General features: G+C 37.1%; 2 protein-coding genes across 4 annotated transcripts; one reads left to right on the top strand and one right to left on the bottom strand.

The window, feature by feature from the left end:
- The first annotated feature begins 213 nt into the window (after window positions 1-213).
- Window positions 214-24,854, top strand: LOC124532716 (bromodomain-containing protein 1). 3 transcript variants are annotated; one of them, XM_047107752.1, is made up of 23 exons: window positions 214-914; window positions 1,665-1,904; window positions 2,436-2,579; window positions 2,861-2,954; window positions 4,362-4,463; window positions 4,799-4,937; window positions 7,946-8,054; window positions 9,585-9,671; window positions 10,797-11,016; window positions 11,654-11,750; window positions 13,146-13,323; window positions 14,793-14,956; window positions 15,374-15,522; window positions 16,725-16,813; window positions 17,371-17,500; window positions 17,824-17,940; window positions 18,197-18,286; window positions 19,153-19,258; window positions 20,242-20,346; window positions 20,806-20,910; window positions 22,439-22,562; window positions 23,910-24,007; window positions 24,156-24,854. In XM_047107752.1, exons 1-23 carry the CDS (start codon window positions 465-467, stop codon window positions 24,484-24,486), a joined length of 3,468 nt encoding a protein of 1,155 aa, XP_046963708.1. In that variant the 5' UTR covers window positions 214-464; the 3' UTR covers window positions 24,487-24,854. The 3 variants fall into 3 exon arrangements, with proteins under 3 accessions (XP_046963708.1, XP_046963709.1, XP_046963707.1); XM_047107753.1 differs by having other exon boundaries at window positions 19,132-19,231; XM_047107751.1 differs by having other exon boundaries at window positions 19,132-19,258.
- LOC124532718 (NADH dehydrogenase [ubiquinone] 1 alpha subcomplex subunit 7-like) lies at window positions 24,738-26,365 on the bottom strand. The gene is made up of 4 exons (XM_047107756.1): window positions 26,182-26,365; window positions 25,958-26,046; window positions 25,374-25,475; window positions 24,738-24,996 (listed from the first exon to the last, which is right to left on the bottom strand). Exons 1-4 carry the CDS (start codon window positions 26,245-26,247, stop codon window positions 24,924-24,926), a joined length of 330 nt encoding a protein of 109 aa, XP_046963712.1. The 5' UTR covers window positions 26,248-26,365; the 3' UTR covers window positions 24,738-24,923.
- Between the last annotated feature and the right edge of the window lie 1,435 nt (window positions 26,366-27,800).

Raw genomic sequence — 27,800 nt, 5'->3', positions numbered from 1 at the left:
TACCAGTGGTACCGAAATTTCTAGAATTTGGTTTCCTCCAATGTTGAATGAAATTAATAAATCTTACTTGATTTTGTCTATAATAACATCAATTCAAATAACACTTCTAATTTTATTTCTTAATGTAATATATGTTTATGTCTAAATTATCCGAGTTTTTGGTATAATTTTGATCACAGATTACATATAAGGTAAATCTCAGTAGTCAAAAGTCAACAACACAAAAATATAGTCTTAATGTCAATGTTTCATGTTGTCGTTGGCAGTTGGTCGTTTTAACTGCGTTCTTTGCTTTTTAGTTCAATAATCAATTTCGATATGCCTTTCACTTTTTTATAAAAACGTGCATTTAAACTAGAAATTAAAAGTAGCACTGTCCACATAACTGGGCATTTGTTACTGTCATCGATATCACATATAACACTACGATGGCATTTGGTTTACCTGTACTTTAAACACTAAAAATGGGTTTAGATTTCGATGTTTTGGAGTTTTGTAAAAAACTAAGACAAAACAGACCTCCTCCATATCAGTGTCCTTTAGAAAAGTGCGACAAAGTATACAAAAGCTTGTGTGGCTTGCAATATCATTTAGTTAACTACGATCATGACAATCCGACACCGGCGACTCCTGCTGTAACTAATAACCGCAAAAAAGGAAGAGCTCGGGCTGCGGTGCCGACCGGAGATATTGCCCTTCAAAGTCCCCCTAAGGAAGCTTTGACTTTCGCGGAAGCTCAGAAAGTCGTACAATTTGAGATTGACGGTAAAATAAGTAGAATTCCTATTGACCAGCCTCTACCAATTATTTCATTAGAAGAGTGGGAAAAGAAAAATTCAGAGTTGGAAAAGCCATTGCACTTTGTTGAACCACCCGCTGAACCACATGTCAAATTGCCAGAAGCTACATTTCGGGTGATTAAGTTTGTTTTGATAATTAATTTATTCATATATAAATTATAACCTTACTTCATATTACAATAACATTCCTTATATTTAAACAATATAAACATACATATTATTATTTTCGAAATATACACTTTTACTTATCATTTTATTTAGTTACTATATTATAAAATTTAATTTTGTATACTACATTTGATACCCAGAACAATTGCATAGAATCTACTTAAGTGATTTGTGCCCTAGAAAATTAATAATTTACAAATTAAATAAATACAATAATATGATGTTCAAATATATACATACATTAGGACTAAGCAACAAGTACCATTGAGTAACACAATTATATGATATGTTTTTCAATATTATTCAACAATTGTTTTATTTAATGATACACACAAACTGTCATGCAATCTCTTTGAGGAAAGAAACATTGCACTGAACAGACCTGTGACACTATTGCCTGCAATTACATAGCAATGGCTAATTGAAAAAAAGTAAAGTAAAGTAACAGCCTGTAAATTTCCCACTGCTGGGCTTAGGCCTCCTCTTCCATTAAGGAGAGGGTTTGGAACATATTCCACCACCTGTTCCAATGCGGGTTGGTGGAATGCACATGTGGCAGAATTTCGATGAAATTAGACACATGCAGGTTTCCACTGCCCCATCTCAGCTCTATGGCTAATTGAGCTATATCAAAAACTATATCCATCTCTCAATGTTAACTAATATTAATATACTTATTATATGATTTATTTACAGCTCATACCGGATTACAATGAAAGAGTATGTGATGCCCCAGCCCGCCCTAATGCTTATATACGTTTTATCGAGAAGTCTGCTGAAGAATTAGATGGAGAAGTTGAATATGATGTGGACGAAGAAGATACAGCTTGGTTATCTATCATCAACAAGAACAGAGTCAAACAGAGTTTGCCGCCTGTGTCTGTTGATACTTTGGAATTATTGATGGATAGATTGGAAAAAGAATCATATTTTCAAGTAAGATTGTTATAGTATTCATAATTGTACTGGTGATATTAGGGAATATTTATTTATTGTTCAATATAAACTTTGTTATATGGAATGTTTAAAAAATAAAGTCATAGCCTGTGAAACTCCAAGTGGGCCTAAGGCCTCATCTCCATGAGATCATATGGAAAATATTCATCCAGTATATTATATTAGTTGGCTGAGCTGGCTATATCTTTTTTTTTTATTTAATTTACAACATCCACAGGCTCGCAGATGCCCATGCCTTTTTTTACATTTTATATTAAATTACATTTTGGCGTTTTATATTTTATACTAAACATCAGCAGATCTTCGCTGGAAATCATTTTTGTCGTCTTCTTGGGAGACGTGGCCCACACTGATTTTTTTTTTTTAAATAATATATACATAATCTATAATAAATAATATAAAATAAAAATATATAGCAGTATAAAAAGCTGGCTATATCATATGAGTTTTGGCCCCATGGGCATTTTATTTGTGTATAAGATGAAATTAATAATATTTTTTTTTTTGCAGGCAACTCAGAATGGCCAGCAGACAACAGCAACTGTTGACGAGGATGCCGTGTGCTGTATTTGTATGGATGGAGAATGTCAAAACACTAATGTTATATTATTCTGTGACATGTGTAACTTAGCTGTACATCAGGATTGTTATGGGGTTAGTACATTAAATACAATCTAAAGTTGTACTATACATATGTTTATAGATTTATGCATATAAAACTATATGTTTATCAAAATTCAATTAGAGGTTGTTATAAAACATTCCATTTTTTTATATTAAAATTTTGATTCTATTAAATATATTAATTATTTAATAACTTATTTTTTGCTAGTTTTACTTGTTATCAAACTACACAGTTAGTTTAAAATTAAAGACTGACATTTGAATTTTATTTATTTGTAAAGTATTAAAGATAGGAAATATAATTCTTACAGGTGCCATACATTCCGGAAGGGCAATGGCTTTGCAGGCGGTGCTTACAGTCGCCTTCGCGTCTTGTGAATTGTGTCTTATGTCCTAACACAGGAGGTAATGTATCATATAATTATTACAGCTTCACATTTATTTTTTTGTATTTGACTTAAAATATTAAACCTTGTCTCAGGATTATAAGGACACAATATTAAATATAACATGTATTAAAGTCTACTCATAACTCATTGAGATCACGTCTGAACAATTTATGCCCCTCTAATTATCTCATAGGCCATTTGGCTCTGTTTTTGGTGTCGTGCGTACATAGCATTTCGAATTTTTTTAATATTAAGTAATCATTAAATATTATGATGTTTAATAGTGCCCCCTGTAAATTTTGCTCATATAGATTTAGCTGGTTAACGAATTAAGTGTCTTAAACGACTATGCACGATTTTTTTAAAAAACAAGACATCTATGACTTCGTGCTTAAAATAAAAAGGATTGCAGTAATTTCTATCCCTTTCACTTTATGCATAAATATTTTAATATTCATTGATGTGAGAAATTATATTTAAAATATATAGCAGTAAAGTTTATTTTTCTAACGTGTTCTGTATTTTTGAACACTTAGAATGCTTGGACACCACTGGCGAGATGACTGTAACCATATTTATGGTGGTTTGACTGAAACGATCTATATGACATTTTAAACGTCTCGACCTTTTGAGCGAGTATAGTAGGACACAAATTAGATGTAGCATCGGAAAATGCAATGGAATGAAATTAAAACCGATTACTGCCGATTTACAAAACCAATAGAAATAGCTCCCTATCGCGCCATTCGACGCTATTCGTCGCTATAGATTCTCGCGTCAGAGAAAGCAAGTGCACGCGTAAAATTGACGAATATATTAGGTCATATGATATTACAAGTTATTACGTTTGTGCAAAGATCATATTAGCATGAGAAATAGATATTGATAATTTGGGATAGCATACTCAATTCGGATGTGCTCAGTTTTACGAATTTTGCCGATGCGACATCTAAGTTGTGTCGTATTATAGGTATATTGTTGACAACAATAAGGAACCTTTGTTTGTACCGATATTATTGACTTTTGGATTGCGTCTATTTATTTGAATACCCTTAGCGTCTCTAGTTATTTGACGCTGACTGTACTACATTCTTGGAATATAAAATCAAAATATACTTTATTCAAGTAGGGTTTTAGAAGCACCTTTGAATCGTCATTTAACGAAAATATTAAGTGAAGATACCACTGATTCGAAAAGAAGATTCTACGGAGAAGAACCGCCATATAACTAAAGCTGTTGTATGGAACAGTGCTCAAAGTCTCCTGTCATGTCGGCTTGCAGGCTCGACCATATATCATAGTGAGGAAATAGAGTAGCCATGTTTACGTACAGACGACAAAGCTATAATATCACGTGCATATCATCAGTAGGATATCATCACAACATAATGGAAAATGTTTATATAAAGACATATTTTTTCAGGAGCGTTCAAACAGACAGATCAAGGCACATGGGCTCACGTCGTTTGCGCCCTTTGGATACCCGAAGTGCGTTTCGCGAACACAGTCTTCTTGGAGCCTATCGGTTTGTTATAAATGTATATAAATAACGACGATCTCCGTGTTGAGGAGTCCACTCGAGGTCCCGGTTTCGATTCCCTGCCAAATCGATGTAGAAAAAGTTCATTATTTTTCTATACTGTCTTGATGTTCGTGGTACCATTGCTACCTCTGATTTTCCATATAGCATCAGTGCTTTAGTTACTCACATTGGGATCAGAGTAATGTATGTGTTTGTTGTTCAATATATATTTATTATAAATTAATTTAATATTGACGCAACAATGGCAACCCCAGTCCGTCCATCTCGCCTGTGTATTGGCCGAGACGGTAAGGCATGTCGGTAATGTCGGTCCGCAGACTCGATCGAGATGATCCCGGCGGCGCGCTGGAAGCTGCAGTGCATGGTGTGCAAGCAGCGCGGCGCGGGCGCCTGCATCCAGTGCCACCGCAGCAATTGCTACTCCGCATTCCACGTCACGTGCGCGCAGCAGGCCGGGTGAGCTCACACACACTCACATACACTCACATACACTCACACACGGACATTCCACGTCACGTGCGCGCTGCAGGCCGGGTACGCGCGCACATACACTCACATACACTCACATACACTCACACACGGACATTCCACGTCACGTGCGCGCAGCAGGCCGGGTGAGCTCACACACACTCACATACACTCACATACACTCACACACGGACATTCCACGTCACGTGCGCGCAGCAGGCCGGGTACGCGCGCACATACACTCACATACACTCACATACACTCACACACGGACATTCCACGTCACGTGCGCACAGCAGGCCGGGTGAGCTCACACACACTCACATACACTCACATACACTCACACAGGGACATTCCACGTCACGTGCGCGCAGCAGGCCGGGTACGCGCGCACATACACTCACATACACTCACATACACTCACACACGGACATTCCACGTCACGTGCGCGCAGCAGGCCGGGTGAGCTCACACACACTCACATACACTCACATACACTCACACACGGACATTCCAAGTCACGTGCGCGCAGCAGGCCGGGTACGCGCGCACATACACTCACATACACTCACACACGGACATTCCACGTCACGTGCGCGCAGCAGGCCGGGTGAGCTGACACACACTCACATACACTCACATACACTCACATACACTCACACACGGACATTCCACGTCACGTGCGCGCAGCAGGCCGGGTACGCGCGCACATACACTCACATACACTCACATACACTCACACACGGACATTCCACGTAACGTGCGCGCAGCAGGCCGGGTACGCGAGCACATACACTCACATACACTCACACACGGACATTCCACGTCACGTGCGCGCAGCAGGCCGGGTACGCGCGCACATACACTCACATACACTCACATACACTCACACACGGACATTCCACGTCACGTGCGCGCAGCAGGCCGGGTGAGCTCACACACACTCACATACACTCACATACACTCACACACGGACATTCCAAGTCACGTGCGCGCAGCAGGCCGGGTACGCGCGCACATACACTCACATACACTCACACACGGACATTCCACGTCACGTGCGCGCAGCAGGCCGGGTGAGCTGACACACACTCACATACACTCACATACACTCACATACACTCACACACGGACATTCCACGTCACGTGCGCGCAGCAGGCCGGGTACGCGCGCACATACACTCACATACACTCACATACACTCACACACGGACATTCCACGTAACGTGCGCGCAGCAGGCCGGGTACGCGAGCACATACACTCACATACACTCACACACGGACATTCCACGTCACGTGCGCGCAGCAGGCCGGGTACGCGCGCACATACACTCACATACACTCACACACGGACATTCCACGTCACGTGCGCGCAGCATGCCGGGTGAGCTCACACACACTCACATACACTCACACACACTCACATACACTCACACACGGACACTCATTACAATATACTCTACTTAACTTTAATCCTACAGTATTTATTTTTATTTTATTTTATGGTATAGGTTGGCAGACGAGCAAATGGGCCACCTGATGGTAATTGGTCACCATCACCCATAGACAATGACGCTGTAAGAAATATTAACTAATCCTTACATCGTCAATGTGTCATCAACCTTGGGAACTAAGATGTTATGTCCCTTGTGCCTGTAGTTACACTGGCTCACTCAGCCTTCAAACCGGAACACAACAATACTGAGTACTGTTGTTTGGCGGTAGAATAACTGATGAGTGGGTGGTACCTACCCAGACGGGCTTGCACAAAGCCCTACCACCAAGTAACAGTTTGTTTTGTATTATTACAACAACACAACAACAACAACAACAACAGCCTGTAAATTCCCACTGCTGGGCTAAAGGCTTCCTCTCCGTTTGAGGAGAGGGTTTTTGGAACATATTCCACCACGCTGTTCCAATGCGGGTTGGTGGAATACACATGTGGCAGAATTTCTATGAAATTTGTCACATGCAGGTTTCCTCATGATGTTTTCCTTCACCGCTGAGTATGAGATGAATTATAAAGACAAATTAAGCACATGAAATGCCTGGGTTTGAACCCGCAATCATCGGTTAAGATGCACGCGTTCTAACCACTGGGCCATCTCGACTCGGTATATTATTAGGTTGACGTTAATAAAGAAGAGAATTCCTTCTCTAATTAATTTCGCGCCAAATCCAAACGGTAAAAAGCAGCGCACATATGTGATAAGTGATAATCCAAACGGAAAGGAGCTTTAAATTTAATGTCCATTGAAAATATCGTAATAAAATACATTTTATCTAAAGTGACGAGGAAAAGCCAATTACAGAGTACAAGTAATGCTTCGTACCATGCTTCAACCAAACTTGCCAAACTGGCGACACATACATATTATGTAGGAAATCATATTATGCGTTCAATGCCCACATATACGGCAGTCTAAATCATTCGCAATCTTTAAACATCGTTTGAGAAACTACTACCTATCCATATCTAATTAATGTATGCAAATATGTAATAATACGTAGTTTATATATCTTTTGATATATATTATATTTCTATTTACGTGTTATTGGGATGTAGTTATGTGTAGTTTGTTACTATACCGTGGTCGGAGTAAATGTCGTTTTCCGAGAGCTCCATTTTTTTTTATGGTATAGGTTGACGGTCGAGCATATGGGCCACCTGATGGTAAGTGGTCACCATCGCCCATAGACAATGACGCTGTAAGAAATATTAACTATTCCTTACAACGTAGGAAATATTAACTATTTCTTACATCGTCAATGTGCCACCAACCTTGGGAACTAAGATGTTATGTCCCTTGTGCCTGTAGTTACTCTGGCTCACTCATCCTTTCGACCGGAACACAACAATACTGAGTACTGTTGTTTGGCGGTAGAATAACTGATGAGTGGGTGGTACCTACCCAGACGGGCTTGCACAAAGCCCTACCACCAAGAAAACTCTACACCAAGTGATCTCCATGTAACAAGTTGTCATATTCTAGGTTGTATATGAAAATGGAAGCGGCCGGCTCAGGGCGGGACCCGAGCCAGCCGGTGCAAGTCGCAAAGATGGCATACTGCGACACACACACTCCAGCTCATATATTGCAGGTAATAATAACAATGATATCACTCTGATTTATATTTGCATTTATTTATTTAAGAGATTCTAAGCCCGATTTGCTTGATTTGGGATGACTATGAATAATATAGAAATATCAGTAACTTAAACAAAAACTATTTTACATTAAAAATCATCGCTGATATTTGACAAATAGGATAATATGTTTGACAATGCGAAAAATAAATTGTGAATTATTGTAATCAGTGTATATTATGAGTTTAAAAATGGTTATGTATTTACTAACGAAACTTGAAAATAATACTTAATTTGTTCAAAAATCAATAAATAAAAATGCTATTTTTCAAATGTTTGTCACGAGACACAAAACGGTCCTGATTGGCCGGGCTTATGATTGCTTTTCTACTATATGTAACACAGATTAAAATACAGGAAAGTGACGTCACCGACCCCATTGCAGCGCCATATTGTCCAAGTAGCGTTTTCGCGTGGTATTTAAATATGGAATTTTTAATATGATATTTTTCAGCAAATATGTACTAGAAATAAAAAAAATCAACTTTTACAGGGTTCCTTAACCTCTACTAAATAATATAAAGTGGATTTTAAAAACCAGTTAAATAGCCTATTATTAGTTAAAAATTGTTTTCAAAGGTTTTACAGTTCCGTGTTATATAAATGCTGTATTCTCATATAAAAATGAGTATAAATAATTTCTGTAAACACCACATGAACAAGCGAATTGTCTTCTGAATATATTGATAGAAAATTTTTACTTGGTGGTAGGGCTTTGTGCAAGCCCGCCTGGGTAGGTACCACCCACTCATCAGATATTCTACCGCTAAACAACAGTACGCAGTATTTTTGTGTTCCGGTTTGAAGGGTGAGTGAGCCAGTGTAACTACAGGCACAAGAGCCAAAGCATCTTAGTTCCCAAGGTTGGTGGCACGATGTAAGTAATAGTTAATATTTCTTACAGCGTTGTCTATGGATGATGGTGACCACTTACCATCAGGTGGTCCATATACTCGTCCGCCAACCTATTCCATTATAAAAAAAATGCATATTTCTATATTATAGATACTTGGAACTAATGTAGGAAAGGATATACTGAATATGGTTGATGATGATTCTTTCGTAAATGTCATCTAAGTTGAATTCGTGACTTCTAAAATACTATGTATTCCTTTAAAATGTAAATACGAGTAACAGTAAAAGTATAGTACGACACACATTAGATGTAGCATCGGAATCAAAATAAAACCGATTACTGCCGATTTACACAACAAATAGAAATAGCTCCCTATCGCGGCATTCGACGCTATTCGTCGCTATTGATTCTTGCGTCAGGGAAAGTGAGTGCATGTAGACATGGTATTGCTCTAAATGGATAGCGTACCTTCAGCACAAAACTTAATTTACTGCAAACCAACATCACTGCACATAAATAGGTATATTTCTAAATGCAAATTTAATTGTGAGTCCAACCCCCAAACCTAAAACAAAGAAATAAAAAATATTCTTTAGATTTGAGTTAAAATTTGTATTTATTGTCGCAGGAGAGACGAGCGCAAGAATCTGAAGGTGAAAACAAGTCTACAGATTTATCAGCGGTAAGACTGAAAGGCCGGGAAAAAATAAAACAGGTATAAATCATATACTAGTTTTCTTTTTTTCGTTCAACTATTTATTTGTATCTGTGAAAGAACACAGGCCTTTGAGCCTTTTTGAGTTTATTTTTTGTATTACATGTTTTTTAATTGTTTCAAGGATATAACCTGCCAAAGAAATTATTTATTGCCATATTAACTCATAAATGTCACAAGACGGGAGTATAGTTAAGTGCATCGATTTATCGTGTGTTTTGGCGTCAGAAATTAAATGTTTTTTGTAAAATAATGTCTCAATGATAAACAAAAAAAAAATACGAAAATTCCCAATGATGTTCTAATAAACAGATATGTCATTAACGCGCAAAAAGTGAAGACTAGAAAACGTCCTAATTGGGACGTTTGCCTTTAGTCGTTTTCATCATAATTACGCCAGTAATACGTTATAATACATCATAATTATGTATTAATACGTTTTGCGTAATTAAAACATCTAGTTATTCCTTTTACTTATTGTTTTTATCAAGTTATCCTTCATACTTGTAACGAAATGTAAAATAAACGGTCCCCGGCGCGGTACACTTTTTTCTGTTGTTTAGTATGGGTATAACATATCTGTTTATGAGAATATCATTGGTCATGATCTATATTATTAAGGGAAATGGGTAGGTTTTACTACATAATTAATATTTTATTTGATAGTAGCAGACATTCGATATATTTTTATAATCGAGTTGTTTCTTCTTAATTTGAATATAGTTACGTATTCATTTATTGTAATTATAATATTAAACTTACATTAGCAAAGAAGAATGCTTTGTGGTCTCTCGCAAACTCCTTATCGACCATACCAAATAAGGCAACCGTTTCGAGGGCATTCTCTAATATATCTGGATTTTGAAATACTTCCGCCTAGAAAGAAATATCAATTATTAAAATATATATAAAACGAGATGGATATGGTAATTTTTGTATTAAAAAAATAGTACTTTAGTTATAAGTATATAAGTACGTATGGGAGTCAAATCCAGACTATATAAAACGAGTCAGACAGTTTAAGTCTATCCTGACCTAACCCAACAGGAATAAGCAAGGTGCTTTTGATAAGTATTCGATGGTGAGTGCGAGCAGTGCGTATAAGGAGTGGTGGTGTGTGCGCAGGCGCGGCGCGTGCTGGCGCTGAAGCGCACGTGGGCGCCCGTGGTGCTGGTGCCGACGCTGCCGGCCGAGCGCGTGGCCGAGATCGCGCAGCTGGCGCACGGGCCGCCCGCCGCGCGCGCCGCGCTCATGAAGCGCCTGCTGGCCTACTGGACGCTCAAGCGCCACAGCCGCAACGGCGTGCCGCTGCTGCGCCGCTTGCAGAGCCTCACCAGCCACCACGGTAAGCCGACCCTCATGACAAACCTACCCTGTCTCTCCGTGTGACCGCTCATGCCAAACCTACCCTGTCTCTCTGTGTGACCGCTCATGCCAAACCTACCCTGTCTCTCTGACGCCCTTTCACGACCAAACGAATGAACCGATTTTGATGAAATATGCAATAAAGCAAGAACCGCAAGAAAGGACGTAGGCTACATTTTGTGCTTAACACATGACAACCTACCCCCTAAAACACATAAGACGCAGGCGACGACTAGTTTGGAATAAAAATTTGGACCCGGATAGACTGCATTGTCTAAATTTTCATACAGCAATGATACAATTTTTTTCATTTAATTTAAAAAATAATCCTTATGTGAATAAGGACCCTGCCCCATAGTTTCTAGGTTATATTATACCAATCTGATATGCAGTATTTTTTTTTTTTTCGTTATCTCACTGCCACACTGTGTGTGTTTTGTGCAACCTCATCTGATTTGATACCAACTAATATATTTTAACTCTAAAAAGCAATACTTAGCATTGGTGTTTTCCGTTTGCCACATCCAGAGCACTGTATTAATATGACTTTATTTTTTATTGTGATGATGAATGTTGAGAATATGATAGTTATGTTGTATTTAAATATTTTTTTCCAGGCAGTAGAGGTATCCAAGATGGTACGGTCAACATACGCGAACTCTGCAATCAGTTGAAATACTGGCAGAGGATAAGACAAGATCTCGAACGAGCAAGGTATGTTCTATCTCAGTAGTTCCCAAACTTATAACTCTCGTGAACCACTTTCAAAATTTTATTTTTTCTGGTGGACCCGCTACAATTCTACCACATTCGTAAAGTTGCCAAAAAATAAAAATTGTGTCGCTTCTGAGTTCCGTTCCTATATGCCGATAGGTAAAATAAAAACGAAAAATAATACATTTCCTAACACTTTATCTATTTAAAGAATAGAATGACAAGAAAAAATTAATAAGGTAATATAACTATGCATACATTTTTGCTCTTTACTATAAAAGCAGATAAATTTTTGTGGACCCCCGTTAACATCTTATAGACTCCCATTTTTTATTCACGCCTACGTAGACCCCCATCATGTCTCCCGTGGACCCCTGGATGTAAGCCTGGACCACTTTGGGAATCACTGTTCTATCTTTAGTACAAATATTAAAAAAATATATTTTTGGAAATGATAGTCGATATTTATTTAGTCAGTCAGACTGATACTGACAATCATTAACACGAGGCAAACTAATAACACCTAGTTTCCGACTTCGCAAAGTCAATATGTACTTACTTCCTCAGTATTTGTATAGGTATACGTTTCTATAGTAAAATTCCACTGTTATTTTTACTTGTTCTATTAAAAAATCTAAAGCTATAGAGCTATAAAATACACTAATTTATATTTTTATATAATAATATAATACAAGATTACATTAAAGATAAAAGGTTGCACTTAGTATTTACCAACTCACCGAACCGATAGTAAGTTTATGTTTAATTCAACTCATAAGTGATTCTATGAGGCCACTATAATGAAATATAGTACGACACAACTTAGATGTAGCATTGGCAAATTCAGTAAAACCGATAACTGCAGATTTATACAACCAATAGAAATAGCTCGCTATCGCGCTATTCGACGCTATTCGTCGCTGCAGATTGCATGTAAATCGACTTGTCCAATTGACGAATATATTAGGTCATATGATATTACAAGTAACTATGTCTGCGTAAACATGAAATTCGTATGTATTTATTAAAATACAAACCGGATTTTTAAAAGCAGAATGCCTCTCGTATTTATGAATATGGACCGTTATTTATACAGGTGTGACGTCACCAAAATGACTGAAAGCGTTTTTTGCGGGGATAAAAAAGGTTAAATATTAATTTCATTTTCGGACAAGGAAAGGTGTTTATTTTGCCTAAATAATTTTTCGTGTCTTTATATGAGGATATACAACATTTTGGAAGTACTATTTTAAACACCGTAGAATATCCTATTCGGATGTGATCGGTTTTTACGAATTTTGCCGATGCTGCATCTAAGCTGTGTCGTTACGTTTGCGTGAGGTGTGTGGCAGGATGCTGCATCTAAGCTGTGTCGTTGCGTGTGCGTGCTGGCAGGCTGCTGTGCGAGCTGGTGCGCAAGCGCGAGCGTCTGAAGGCGGAGTTGACGCGCGTGTGCGAGCGCTGCGTGCTGCACGCGCTGCGGCCCGAGCGCGCCGCGCTGCACAAGCTGCTGCGTCTGCTGCGCCTCGCCGACCACAGCGACGTCTTCAGCGAGCCCGTCGACCCGCTCGAGGTACTCAGCGACAGTACTCTACCCTAAGGCTGAAACCGCACCTTAGAGGCGCGGAGCGCGGAGCGCGGACCGCACTAGACTGCAGCGGAGCGGCGCGTTGCGGCCTTTTCACTAGTCAGTGCGTAGCTAGACGACATTGAAGATGGACGAAACTTTTGCAAAAGTAATCGCGGTGTCTTTACTATGTGAAGAGGCAGAAAAATTAGAGAAAAGGAAATGTACGAAATCTACATGGATACATGACATCCCACGTTCTCGCTACAAATATCACAAACTTTTTCCACGACTCTTGAAAGACACCGTTCGTTTTCATACCAATTTGAGAATGTCAAAAGAGAAATTTATATCGATATCAATTTCTCCTCGTCAATCGTGCGTCGTCTTGTTTGGCTGCTAGTTGAACTCGAACTGAGTATATGACATTCGGCCGCGCCGCGCCGCTAGCTATACCGCACTAGCGGCAGAGGCGCGGCAAAATATTCTTTGGTGCCCAAACAAGCCGCGCTGCGTCGCTTCACGCCGCGCCGCGCCGCTGTGGTGCGGTTTGAATCATATTATTATTTAGATATAATATTAATCGACGCATTTAAGCTAAACTAAGCTAAAACGCTAAAGTGCGGTTTCAGCTTAACATCACTGTGTACGTAGCTGCTTAGCGCTGGACAATGTTCCTTGAGACTTGAGACCGGATTTCCCTCCCGTCACCAGCATGGCCGAATCCCCGAGTAACAGGCGCCGGTGGTTATTAGAATCGCTAAAATGTTATGAGGCCAGTACACTTGTACTACTAACGTCACTGGGGTAGCCTTTAAGTCTAAAACAACACGCGGTACTAGGACGATGTGTACGGTAGCCTGTAAAATCAGTTTTGTTTTTATTTTGCTAACCGTACCGATATATTAAAATAAAATTATTCACTTCTTCTATAATTAGTTTGTGTCCCAATTTTCAACTTTATTGAACGTCTTTAAGAGTTGTAGTTATGCATAAATCGTAACATATTGTTATGTAATATATACTAGAAAACCACATATAGAAACAAATTGATATATTTATTTTTGTCCAGTCACTGTTTCAAGCATAAATTTAACGTTCTTCGTACATATTGACTATTAACCTCGACTTGTAAATATATTAAACTAGCAACTCACCCCGGCGTCGCACGGGTGCAATGCTTATAATAACTATACTACAGAATGTCCTACAACGTTCACAGTTTTTCAGTCATTAGACAATACAAACCTCTACGTCCTACGACATCACTTTAGAAACTAAGATTATTAGTGTTTCTCTACTATATTGTGAATGTATTATACATATAAACCTTCCTCTCGAGTCAATTTGTCTATTGAAAAAACCGCATCAAAATTCATTGTGTAATTTTGAAGATCTATGCATTCATAGAAACAGACATCGATTTTGCTTTATACTATGTAATTTTAATGATTATCAAAAAAATTTCATTATAGGTACCAGATTATAGTACAATAGTGAAACACCCAATGGATTTGAGCACAATGGGAAAGAAATTGGACAAAGGCTCGTACAAGACGATCGACGAGGTCGAGACAGACTTCCAACTCATGATCGATAACTGCCTCACGTACAATAATAAGGATACGGTTTTCTACAAGTAAGTTAATGTAATTTTCATATGATAAGTCTTATATGATACGTCTTGAATTATTTGTTAAATGTGTTTAAGATACTGCGTAGTTGTTAGTCGTTGTGTTCATTTTTTTTGTTTTTTTTTTTTTAATTAACTAAAAAATAACTTTGTTTTTTTTTTAGTATGATTTTTTAATTTTGTATTTTGTATTAGCTAGACGAATGTCTCACGATACCTGTCAATTAATTGTTTTATTTTGCATTATATGTCATTTACAACGTAAGCTTGTAACAGCATTGTAAAATACTTTTGCCTACTCTGTGTAAAAAAATAAGCATGTATATTTTGATAAGTACTACTGTATTTATTACAACACAATCATACATTATGATGAATAATAAAAAAATAATTAACCTATAAATTTATTTATTTTATCGCCAGGGCTGGAATAAAAATGCGTGAGCAGTGCGCGATAATATTCCGGCAAGCGCGGCGCGACGTGATCGAGGCGGGCATGGCGGGGCTGGCGGGCGCGGGGGAGGCGGGCGAGGCGGGCGAGGCCGCCAGCAGCGACAGCGAGCGCACCGCCGGTAACGCACCTTACACTAACACATTATAAGGGCTTGGGCAGAGACATTTGAAAAACATTTGCTCATTTAAGTATAGTACGATACAACTTAGATGTCGCATCGGCAAAATTCGTAAAACCGATCACATCCGAATTGAGTACGCTATCCCAAATTATCAATATTTATTTCTCACGCGAATATGATCTTTACACAAACGTAATACCTTGTAATATCACATGACCTATTATGTTTGTCAATTTGACGCGTCGATTTACATGCACTTGCTTTCTCTGACGCGTGAATCTATAGCGACGAATAGCATCGAATGGCGCGATAGGGAGCTATTTCTATTGGTTGTATAAATCGACAGTAAACGGTTTTATTTTCATTCCATTGCATTTTCCGATGCTACATCTAATTTGTGTCGTACTGTAAGTATTTATGTATGATAATATTTATTATATATACATATATTTGACGACCTCCATGGTCGAGTGGTATGGCCATGGTGGTGGTGTACACCGGTTTTCATGGGTACGCCACTCTGAGGTCCCGAGTTCGATTCCCGGCCGAGTCGTTGTAGAATACCATTAGTTTTCTATGTTGTCTTGGGTCTAGGTGTTTGTGGTACCGTCGTTACTTCTGATTTCCATAACACAAGTGCTTCAGCTATGTATGTGATGTCGTCTCATATTTATTATTATTATTATTTAGATTTTGTACATGATAAAAAGGCTTGAAACTAATACCTGTTGACTTCCAGTCAGGATACATTACATACATATATAATTGTATTTAACTAATATGATTGTATTTTTTAAATGTTGAAAAAGAGTAACTACTGAGTTTCTTGCAGGTTCTTCTCGGTAGAATCTACTTTCCGAACCGGTGGTAGCTTCAATTAATTGTTAAACGACGATTCAAAAGTGCTTGTAAAGGCTCACTTGAATAATGTTTATTTTGATTTCGATAGCATGGTATCAAAATTGCAAACAGTTTGAGATCCATCACGGGTCAACTCTGACGAAATTTCCTATTTTGTTTTTAATTCTACTCTGAGGAAAACCACACACTGTTCATAATTAAAAATAATAATAATGTTTCGTAATCTGTTACATAAAAAGATTTGAAAGACATAGTTGTTATAATTGTAGATCAGAATTATATTATGATTATATATTTGTAATATATATGTATTAATGTAATGCTATATGTTATTGCAGACACCCGTAGCGAACGAGGTGCGTCCGTTGCGCGCAGTGAACGCCGCAACCCGAGTGTCAGCAGAGATACAGACGAGGAGAACAGTGCGGTAACATACAATTATTAAATATATTTTGTTATTACTCTGTATTGGTATCAAACTTGGTGTATCAAACTTTCCTACTTTAAGTAAAATTTGTATATAAATATCATATGGCGGGATGACATCATCATTATCATCATCATAATGTATTGTCCGGCCAATTTTGGTCACGGTGGCCAATATTATGACCAATCAACTTCGCTGGACACATTATAGTGCACAACTGTCTGCGCAAACACAGGTACACTCCTTTTACAGTCACTCTCATAATGCGAGGGAACAGTAAAGGACGAATGGAAAGAGCGACTGTCTACACTCTTTTTACTGTCAATCTCATAATCCCAGGGAACAGCAAAGAATGAATGGAAAGAGCGACTATTTTGATGGCGCAAAATGGTGTACGTACTCTGTGCACTACGGGAATACACACACTTGCAATTTCCAGATTTTTAATGTTACTGTTTTTGGTCGAGCCTGAGTTTGCCAGAATCTCTGGACCTGTGGCCAAATGTTGAGCCACTAAACCAGCGAGTAAATAATGACATTGTTGTTGGGCATTGCAGCGCGCGTCGCCGCCGTCGAAGGCGCAGAGCAAGGCCAACCGCAACTGGTGGGCGGGGCGCGGGCGAGGGCGCGGGCGGCGCGGGCGCCGGGGCCGCGGGCGCGCCGGCGCCGCACTCGCGCGCGACCGCGGTACGCGCACTGTATATTTTATATCTATATAAGTCGAAATTTACATTTTATATATATATATATATCATCATTCATCCTCCTGCCCTAATCCCAATTTTATTTGGGGTCTCTGTCAAACGTCATCTCACAAGTAACATTCTTTCTAGCCATATCATCTTTCACACAATCCATCCATCGTTTCCTTGGTCGTCCTCTACATATATATATATATATATATATATATATATTGTAGTATATGCAATTTATTTTGCTCATTAATTCAAAATCATTTCATAATTAATGCTTCATTTAATTTTTTAAATATAATGTTATTTGTTATCCAGATACCCCAACGACAGACTCTGAGGCTCCCCTTGTGACCAGAAAGAGTGTGGAACGCACGCAAAAATTGGCTACTCCGACTCCAGAAAAGTCGCCTCCAAAGCAACCTGACACTCCTGGTGAGTTTGAATAAAATGTGGCTCTTTGTATTGCTTGAATTTGATTATACAAATCAAACTAATACTATGTTTGAAAAAACACATTTATATTTCTAACATTGATATAAAGAATATCAACAAAGTTTTTCTATTCTTAAATACCATATAAGCATGAGTATCAATCTTGTCTTTTTTACACAAAAAATAAAATACTATTCAATAATTTAACATAATTTATAAATCATTTATAAAGTCATTATTTATAATTATGCTATAGTTCTAGGAATGCTGGGAAGCCTCAGAAAACCGACATTGTTAGTTACACCATCTACTTTAGCGACGCCGCCTAAGAGCTTTGGATCTGACGGTAATATTCCATCCTTGCTTTATAAGGTTAAATAAGGTTATAAGGTATTCATAATAATCCAAATTTTTATCTATACAAAAGGGCAACCCTTTCTATACCGTTATATTAATTCATAGTGTAAGATGTATTATAGTTCTATGTGGCCTAACTAAACTAAAGGTATCGCAAGGACAATTGTTTTTGGAAACTCATATTGCTAAAACTATTACAGACAATCTTGAGTGAATAAGAGGTATTGCTTTTGAGGTGGTACAAAAGAAGAAAGGGTTTCTTAATGTAATATTTTTGATATGTGGTGCCCCTTGTCTTAAAGTTAACAGAGTAAAATATATGCAATTGGTAGTATTTAAATGAAAGCTATAATAATTTAGACTAACTTTAAAAAGACTAATATGACGAGTACAGCATCACTAAAGACATACAACAACATTTGTAATAGACTTTGCCTATCTATTTATGCCAACAACAACAGCCTGTAAATTCCCACTGCTGGGCTAAAGGCCTCCTCTCCCTTTGAGGAGAAGGTTTGGAACATATTCCACCACGCTGTTCCAATGCGGGTTGGTGGAATTCACATGTGGCAGAATTTCGATGAAATTAGACACATGCAGGTTTCCTCACGATGTTTTCCTTCACCGCTGAGCACGAGATGAATTATAAAGACAAATTAAGCTCATGAATTAGCGGTGCTTGCCTGGGTTCGAACCCGCAATCATCGGTTAAGATGCACGCGTTCTAACCACTGGGCCATCTCGACTCATATCTAAGTCATAAAACTCTATTTATTACAAAGCATGCCAAATAAAAAATTTTTTTTTTTTAAATTTTTTAAAAAAATGTTATAGCGTCATTGCCTACATTATCAGCCAGCATGGGCCGGACGAACTTGGAGACTTCGCCCCGGAAGAAAGGACGCGGCCGGCCGAGGAAACAGGACAAAGATAAGTCCGTGTCATCTCCTGACCTTTTTAGGTATCACGATAATATAAGTCATTATCACGTAAATGCAAGAGTATCTTCAAGACAACATTAACATTCATTTCATCTAATATAAGTACATATACATATTATATAGAAGTCGTTAGGTAGCCATATATAAGTATAATGTTATCTGTGTGTAATAATAATCATTTTTTTATGTAAGTTTATATATGTATAGTATTACAGACCTGTATGGAGAAAAATCTTTACGGAAAAAAAGATTTTCCTCTTTAATTGTGAGTTGAGCTCTAATCACTTTTAAATACAGTATTAGAAATAATTAATACTATTCATTGTAATTACTATAATAATCTCAGTTACCGGTTGAACTTATAAAAATATGTTTTATTTTACTTTATACGCAGGTGATTGGTCATATAACTCAGTATAAACGTGTATTTCAATTTTTCATCAAGTATAGTAGGACACAAATTAGATTAGTAGCATCGGATCGCAAAATGCAATGGAATGAAAATAAAACCGATTACTGCCGATTTACAAAACCAATAGAAATAGCTCCCTATCGCGCCATTCGACGCTATTCGTCGCTATAGATTCACGCGTCAGAGAAAGCAAATTTATGTAAATCCACGCGTCAAATTGACGAATATATTAGGTCATATGATATTACAAGTTATTACGTTTGTGCAAAGATCATATTCGGATGAGAATTAAATATTGATAACTTGGGATAGCGTACTCAATTCGGATGTGATCGGTTTTACGAATTTTGCCGATGCTACATCTAAATTGTGTCGTACTATACGTTCGAAGGAATTAGAGAGAAGTTTTTTTTTGTCACATGTCCTATAAAAAGATACTCCATTTTGGTCACCCTAGAACATAAGCTATGTTTATTTAAGTTTGTTTAATTTTGAGAAAATAAAATAAATCAACGTTTAAGCTAATATATATATTATATGATTAACTAAAAGGTAAGTTTCAAGTAATTATTATTTTTGTTTATTTTGAAGGGGCATGGGAGGTGTCGACGGCGCGGTCCCGGGCGGGGCGTCTTTCCTGCAGTACCGCGGCCCGCCCGGAGAGGTCGGCTCCGACAGTGATCTCGCATTATCTAGGTAACAATTAAATAACAACAACAACAGCCTGTAAATTCCCACTGCTGGGCTAAAGGCCTCCTTTCCCTTTGAGGAGAAGGTTCGGAACATATTCCACCACGCTGTTCCAATGCGGGTTGGTGGAATGCACATGTGGCAGAATTTCTATGAAATTTGTCACATGCAGTTTTCCTTCACCGCTGAGCACGAGATGAATTATAAAGACAAATTAAGCACATGAAACAGCGGTGCTTGCCTGGGTTTGAACTCGCAATCATCGGTTAAGTTGCACGCGTTCTAACCACTGGGCCATCTCGGCTTTTGTATGTAATACGTGGGTCAATACAGTAAAGAAACTTCGATAATTTTAGAAGTGTCTAATGTGATGTCATAAATAAACAAATTCTGTAGTATATTTCATATCAGCGGATTGCTAGTTATTTATAAAGGCTAGTGTATTAATAATGATTCTTTTTTTAGGTCTTCGAGTAGTAGCTCAGTGTGGTCGCAGTCGTGTTCGTCGTGCACACATTACGACGACGAGAACGCGTCCGACCACTCTTGCTCCTTTAGCTCGAGCGATGGGTGAATAAAATTTTATTATATAATTTAAGAATATACATATTCTTAATAGGCTATTTGACAGCTTTTTAAAATCCATTTTATATTATTTAGTTGAGGTTAAGGAACCCAGTAAAAGTTGTTTTTTTTATTTTCAGTACATATTTGCCGAAAAATATCATATAAAAATTCCATATTTAAATAACGCGCGAAAACGCTACTTGGACAATATGGCGCTGCAATGGGGTCGGTGACGTCACTTTGCTGTATTTTAATCTGTGTTACATATAGTAGAAAAGCAAGGTTTACAAGTATGTGACTTCATCATAAGCCCGGCCAATCAAGAGCGTTTTGTGTCACGTGACAAGCGTTTGAAAAAATGCCTTTTTATTTATTGATTTTTGAATAAATTAAGTATTATTTTCAACTTTCGTTAGTAAATAAACATTTTTCAACTCATAATATACACTGATTACAATAACTCACAATTTATTTTTCGCATTGTCAAATAGTCTATTATAATGTATAACTGACGATGATACGACGACACTTTCAAGCTTTATCAACAAAAAATTCAAGTCCCAATAGACGAAATTAAATAACCATAAACCGATTTCCATATTTCTAACAACAGAATTTTTAACGAATTTCCGTGAAAACTTTCATCGTCACGTTCCTCAGGGATTTTTTGTATTAGTTTCATCTTGTTAGACCATTTCGCTTATGGCTATTCGTTAAGTGTAGTCGCGTGTTATGTTATGCTATGTATATAGTATAGTTATGTATGCATAATTTTATTTAGATAAACCCAAATATTGAATTTTTTTTTAATTTCCTATTTATGTTATATTATGATAAACTGCGTTAATGTTTACTTTTTTTATCTTTAGAGCGCACGGCAATTATATAAAGGCGGCTGTACACTCCTGGAGGAGTGCTCTCGTACGAGAGTGTGTCTCTTCTCTCGCTCCCGTGGCGGATTTTTGCGCCCGAGTCAAAGGGTCTCGCTTGCCTCGCGAGCGACGGCGAGAGCACTGCTGTACATTCTCGTGCCTTTCAGTTAACATTGAGCTTCCAAGGCGTTCATGTTCTCGATGCGCGCAGTCGCAACTGAACCAACGAGAATGTACGGGGTTGTGCTCGACTCGCGTGAAGTTCTCGGCGAGGCAGTACAAGAGCTCTCGTCCGAGAGTGTACAGCCGCCATAATGTACCACTTCATAGTGTTGGCAACTTTGCTAATAATGTTATTTTACTAATATTTTTTTGTTTATTTATATGAGGCGATGTTATTTAATATACTTTTGGCGACCTCCGTGGTCGAGTGGTGTGTACACTGGTTTTCAAGGGTACGCCACTCCGAGGTCCCGGGTTCGATTCCCGGCCGAGTCGATATAGATTATCATTAGTTTTCTATGTTGTCTTGGGTCTGGGTGTTTGTGGTATCTTCGTTACTTCTGATTTTCCATAACACAAGTGCTTTAGCTACTTACATTGGGATCAGAGTAATGTATGTGATGTTGTCTCATATTTATATTTATACTTGTTTCCAGGTCCAGCTACAACGAGACCATGGACTCGGTGGAGGGCGGCAGCGGGCCCGAGCGCCGCCGACGGGAGCGCCGCGCCGCGCACGCAGACGCCTCCGACGTCGAGCCGCCCACCACGCCCGTTAAGGTATAGTACGACACAACTTAGATGTCGCATCGGCAAAATTCGTAAAACCGATCACATCCGAATTGAGTACGCTATACCAAATTATCAATATTTATTTCTCACGCGAATATGATCTTTGCACAAACGTAATAACTTGTAATATCATATGACCTAATATATTCGTCAATTTGACGCGCCGATTTACTAGACTTGCTTTCTCTGACGCGTGAATCTATAGCGACGAATAGCGTCGAATGACGCGATAGGGAGCTATTTCTATTGGTTGTGTAAATCGGCAGTAATCGGTTTTATTTTCATTCCATTGCATTTTCCGATGCTACATCTAATTTGTGTCGTACTATACACCTCTCATTATCTACATCTATACTGTAAACCCTGACTGGAAGTGGATGTTATAATATTTCAAAGCTGGAAATGAATAATATATATGTCGGAGATTGAAAAACGGAACGTCAAATCCTAATCGATTTTCGTATTCGGACACAATGGTGGACAACACTGAGATGGTTGACAGCTGACGGTTGCCAAGGGTTGTTTGATATGAAAAAAAGCTAATAATTGATGAACGTCCGACTTCGCCGCGTTTCTTAATGTACATGATGGAAGAAGATCGCCCACAATCTCCAACGTTCCCTTCGTTATATATATATGAGACAACATCACATATATTACTCTGATCCCAATGCAAATAGCTGGAGCATTTGTGTTATGGAAATCAGAAGTAACGACGGTACCACAAACACCCAGACCCAAGACAACATAGAAAACTAAAGGTAATCTACATCGACTCGGCCGGGAATCGAACCCGGGACCTCAGCGTGGCGTACCCATGAAAACCGGTGTACACACCACTCGACCATGGAGGTCGTCGTAAAATATAGTATTGTAGCTAGCCAGCTAACTAAAAAAAAATTCATGTAGATTTAAAAGTTGTAGAGGTCATATGACATCATTTCAGAGGATTCGGAGCAGACTTATATAAATGCGGATTGATATGTGATCAATATTTAACGCGGATTAAAGCGCGACACAGCTAACCAGATCTAAATCTAATTACTTTTAATGTAATTTGCTAGTTTTATAAATAGAAAAAAGAAATCATTTAAAAAAATAATAAAACTCAACTACTGTTAACTATATCGTTATCCTGATTCCGAAGCGACAACGACAGTCAAATTCAATTAAAGTATGGAATGAATATATTTATAATTTATTTTAAATTTTAAACTCAATTTAATTTTAATTTATACATTTTACGAATATTATTCAGTTAAGTAACATTTTGTATCAATATAATATCTGCCAAAAAAGATGAATGAAAAAAATAAGCTATACAATTTTTTTCAGGGTCGCGGTACGAGGTCGTCTACATCTAAAACCCCAGTGAAAAGTGCACAGCCCGATATTCAGCTTGAACCATTACAGCTTGTGTGGGCTAAATGCAGGTCAGTAAATATGCCTCTAGGAAAATCAATTACAATATCTCCGTAAGAAAGAAACTGGATTCAACTTGTCTGTGTTATTAAACTTACTATAATGATACCTACTTCCTTTTTTAAGTCGGTTAATAAAATTAATTGTTTTTTATTACAGAGGTTATCCATGGTATCCAGCTTTAATCATTGACCCGAAGATGCCAAAAGGTTTTATTTACAATGGGGTTCCTCTCCCCGTTCCACCCCAAGATGTTCTAAACCTTAAGAAGAACTACGCTCACGAACCGATCCTTTATCTCGTCTTATTTTTCGACGTTAAACGTACTTGGCAATGGCTGCCCCCCAATAAGTTGGAATCATTGGGTATAGACAAAAGCGTAGATCAAGCTAAACTGGTCGAATCAAGGAAACCCACCGATAGAAAGGCAGTTAAGAAGGCCTATGGTGATGCGATGCAGTTTAGGAAACAAGTGGATGGCGATAAATGACACAGGTTTCGTTATCGGTCTAGACGGCCGACGAGAAACAGAGCCTTTAGCTTTGGAACATTCTCAATGATGCATATACGGACGCCTGACACCACAGACACCAGCGATTAAAGTCATATTTTTATATTAGGCAAATGTAATCATGATCCTAAATACATTCTCTGTTGTAAGAAAATATGTATAATCTGTCAGTATTGTAGTGTGAATGAAAATTATAATAAAATATGAAGGTATGAAATAATAATCATGGGTTTAATATTAACTGTTTATTGGAATCTGATTATTGATAACTTTTCTTGTTGTATAGTTCGTACTATGTAAGTGTTACTACATTTTGTGTTGTGTAAAATAAAATATTCAAACAGTATGACTCGTCTACTTTTTTTCTTTAAATGTAGATGCTAGTTCCATTTAAGACAGATAGATCCACTTTAATTCTATTCGTAATGTTTGTCCCAGTGATACAACTTTCCAGGTGTTGGTCTTACAGTCGCAGCTGCTTTTGGAGTTCTGTAAAAAGAGATTAATATTAAAAAATCAATATTTTAATTAAAAATGTAAAAAGCTTTATAAAATTAATTGAAACTCAGACAGACACAATACATTAATACATACATTTTTTATTATTATTCTTTTATTTATATGTAATAGGCAACCTGGTAAATGGTACCCAATGGTCAGTGGTCACCAACATAACTGTTTACATTGCTAATGCCCCACAATATCGGGACTAAGATAATCACTTAAGCTTACATTCTGTTTATCTGTTAACCTGACCAGACAGTCTAACACAAGTACCTTAAATTTAATTCTTGTGTTTCCATATTCAATGCATTTATCAAAGTAATTTAAATATTTTTGGAATTTAAAAATTAAAATAAACATACGCTTGGTCAGCACTGCTGTCAGTCAACAGTTGTTGTGTGATAACCATTGGTGGTCTGACTTCTCTCCTTCCATCACGAGTGTAATAATAATTGTGGGCGTGTCTGAAAATTAAAAAAGGTTGTCAGCTGTGGTACTAATGAAAATAACATTGAATAAGCATTTTAAGTTCTAGTAGTAGCAACTAATTCAATTAAATAATCTTGAATTAGATCACATATCTGCATTAAAAAAAAAAAAAAAACAAAAAACTGGAAAATAGAGAACTGCATAGTATTTATTAATTACAGGTTCTTATTATGTTTAGGATAATATTTAAAAGTTTGACTCGTGTTTGTCCTGTGATGGAACTTCTAAAATAATCATAGAAAATTTAAGGAGAACATGCATATAAATGTATTTTCTCCAAACTTTACTGTTATTCTTAATTCAAAATTGTTTTTTTAATATACCAACTAAAACAAACCGCCAAGCAGTTTGTTTTTTTTTATTTTATTTTATATTTAGAAATCCCTACAGGTATTGCGTAGTGTATTTTGCTATGCAAGTATCACAATGTATTTTATGAATAATTATTAACACATACTTGTGGGATGGTCCATCAGGAATTTCTGGAGGGGGTTGAGTCCTGGCAGCTAGTAGTGGTTCAAATCTTAATGCATTGGTATGCTTCCTCTAAAAATAAAAGCATTACATTACATACGTCATATATAAAACGTGTAGAAATATTATTTTTTATAGTAATTATATATATATTAATTTTTATAGGCATGTAGAGGTTACATAACAAATTTATTAAATATTACTTACGCCTAGAAGAAAATTTCTAAAAGCTTGTAAAGCGGGAGAAATGTCACGGAATTGAACCTTTCCCATTTTATTATATGTTTAATTATTGCCTAGACCCGAATAACTTTGTTTGTTTTCTCGTATTTTATACTTCGATAAGATGTCAAAGAGACAACTGACAACTGTTTTGACGCTTTTGACAGTGTCAGTTGTCAACTTTGGAATAGCTTATTAATTAATTAAATAGCTACATTTTATTTTTCATAACATACGAGAAAATAAAGAATCATTTTATGGAAGTTTTTGGGAAGTTTTTACTAACGCTAATTATTTTTTGTATTTCAAAAACATTAGTAATTACATTTATCTATTGCCGAACATCTCATTATTCTGGTAGTATGAACCAAAAAGTCCTGGAGGTGTACAATTTTAGGCTGCCAGAGTAAAAATCTAGTTAAGCGTTTATTTTTGTTTATTAATTAAAATATATATGTTGTAATGTTATTAACACGTTGGTTGCTAAAAGTATTACAATAGGGTGATCATGAACTTATCGCAGATGCGGCTACGAAAATATAAGATTGTCCTTTGTCGCTACGTTGGTATTCCATAAACATTTCTTAACTTATATAATAATACATACTTTTATACTGTATTTAAATTTTTATATTGGTGTAATTTCGATACGAACAGTTCTGAGTCGTGGGAAAGGTGGGTGCATATTAAAATATAAATACCGAAGTAAATCCATTAATAATCGATGAAGCGAAACTCGAAAAAAATGTGATGAGAAAAAATAAGCTAAATTCATAATATAAGAATAAAATTATTAATAATTTATACGCATAATTTCTGACGCTGATGATTATGTAATATGTATATTCTTGTATACGTGTTAGTATTTCTACATAAGTTACGTGGCCAAATAGCCCATATAATAATGATAAAAAACAAACCCCCTGATACAAAAATGGGGCATACTTTGATTCATATAGATACTTTATCTGCATGAAAATAAAAAATGTATTAAAATTTTAAGAAAAAATGACTTACAACCTATTTACTAAATTTAAAGCAGCGTTCACAGGAACAAGAATTATAATAATTATTAAAAAAAAATAATAGTAAAAATAATCGACTATCTACTTAATTGTAACCGCGTGCATATTGGCATCAAATGCAAGCATTTGCTCTATGCATTTATTCAGTATAGGCACAGTTCCGTTCTTGTTCCTAATAACTTCTCTTTGATTTCGTCACCAATGGGATAGATGTGAAACTTAGCTATTATGTTATCTTTGAGTTAAAACTGCGATAGCATCAAGGAACGCAGAACATGAACAAACAACATAAGTTACCTTCAGTCAACTTTCAATTATTACTCTAAAAAAAAGATTCGTCGGTCAATAATCATTAAAAAATTTAGTTCCTTACACAGATTATATCATATAAATAAATGTGACCGATGATTCCGAGTTCAAGCCCGGATAAATAGCTATTATATAAGTACTAAGTACAATACATACTACACTGTAATTTCAATTCCTTAATTTTATTTAATAATTCATTTCGTGCTCGGCGGTGATAGGAAACATTGTAAAAGGACCGGCATGTGGTAGGTGAAAATCTATCACATGTTT

This window comes from Vanessa cardui, chromosome 10 (genome assembly GCF_905220365.1).
Source record: "Vanessa cardui chromosome 10, ilVanCard2.1, whole genome shotgun sequence".
NCBI classification, from domain to species: Eukaryota; Metazoa; Arthropoda; class Insecta; order Lepidoptera; family Nymphalidae; genus Vanessa; species Vanessa cardui.
Note: the sequence above shows the minus strand (reverse complement) of the source record. Positions and strands in the feature narration are given on the sequence as shown.

Excerpts from the sequence above, each read along its gene's own strand:
- LOC124532718 (XM_047107756.1), bottom strand. The coding sequence starts at position 26,247 with ATGGGAAAGGTTCAATTCCGTGACATTTCTCCCGCTTTACAAGCTTTT. Across the intron at positions 25,476-25,957 it reads CCTGATGGACCATCCCACAA|ACACGCCCACAATTATTATT; the intron begins GTATGTGTTAAT and ends TTTAATTTTCAG. Across the intron at positions 24,997-25,373 it reads GACAGCAGTGCTGACCAAGC|AACTCCAAAAGCAGCTGCGA; the intron begins GTATGTTTATTT and ends CTCTTTTTACAG.
- LOC124532716 (XM_047107751.1), top strand. The coding sequence starts at position 465 with ATGGGTTTAGATTTCGATGTTTTGGAGTTTTGTAAAAAACTAAGACAA. Across the intron at positions 9,672-10,796 it reads GCCGGGAAAAAATAAAACAG|GCGCGGCGCGTGCTGGCGCT; the intron begins GTATAAATCATA and ends GTGTGTGCGCAG. Across the intron at positions 22,563-23,909 it reads CGCCCACCACGCCCGTTAAG|GGTCGCGGTACGAGGTCGTC; the intron begins GTATAGTACGAC and ends AATTTTTTTCAG.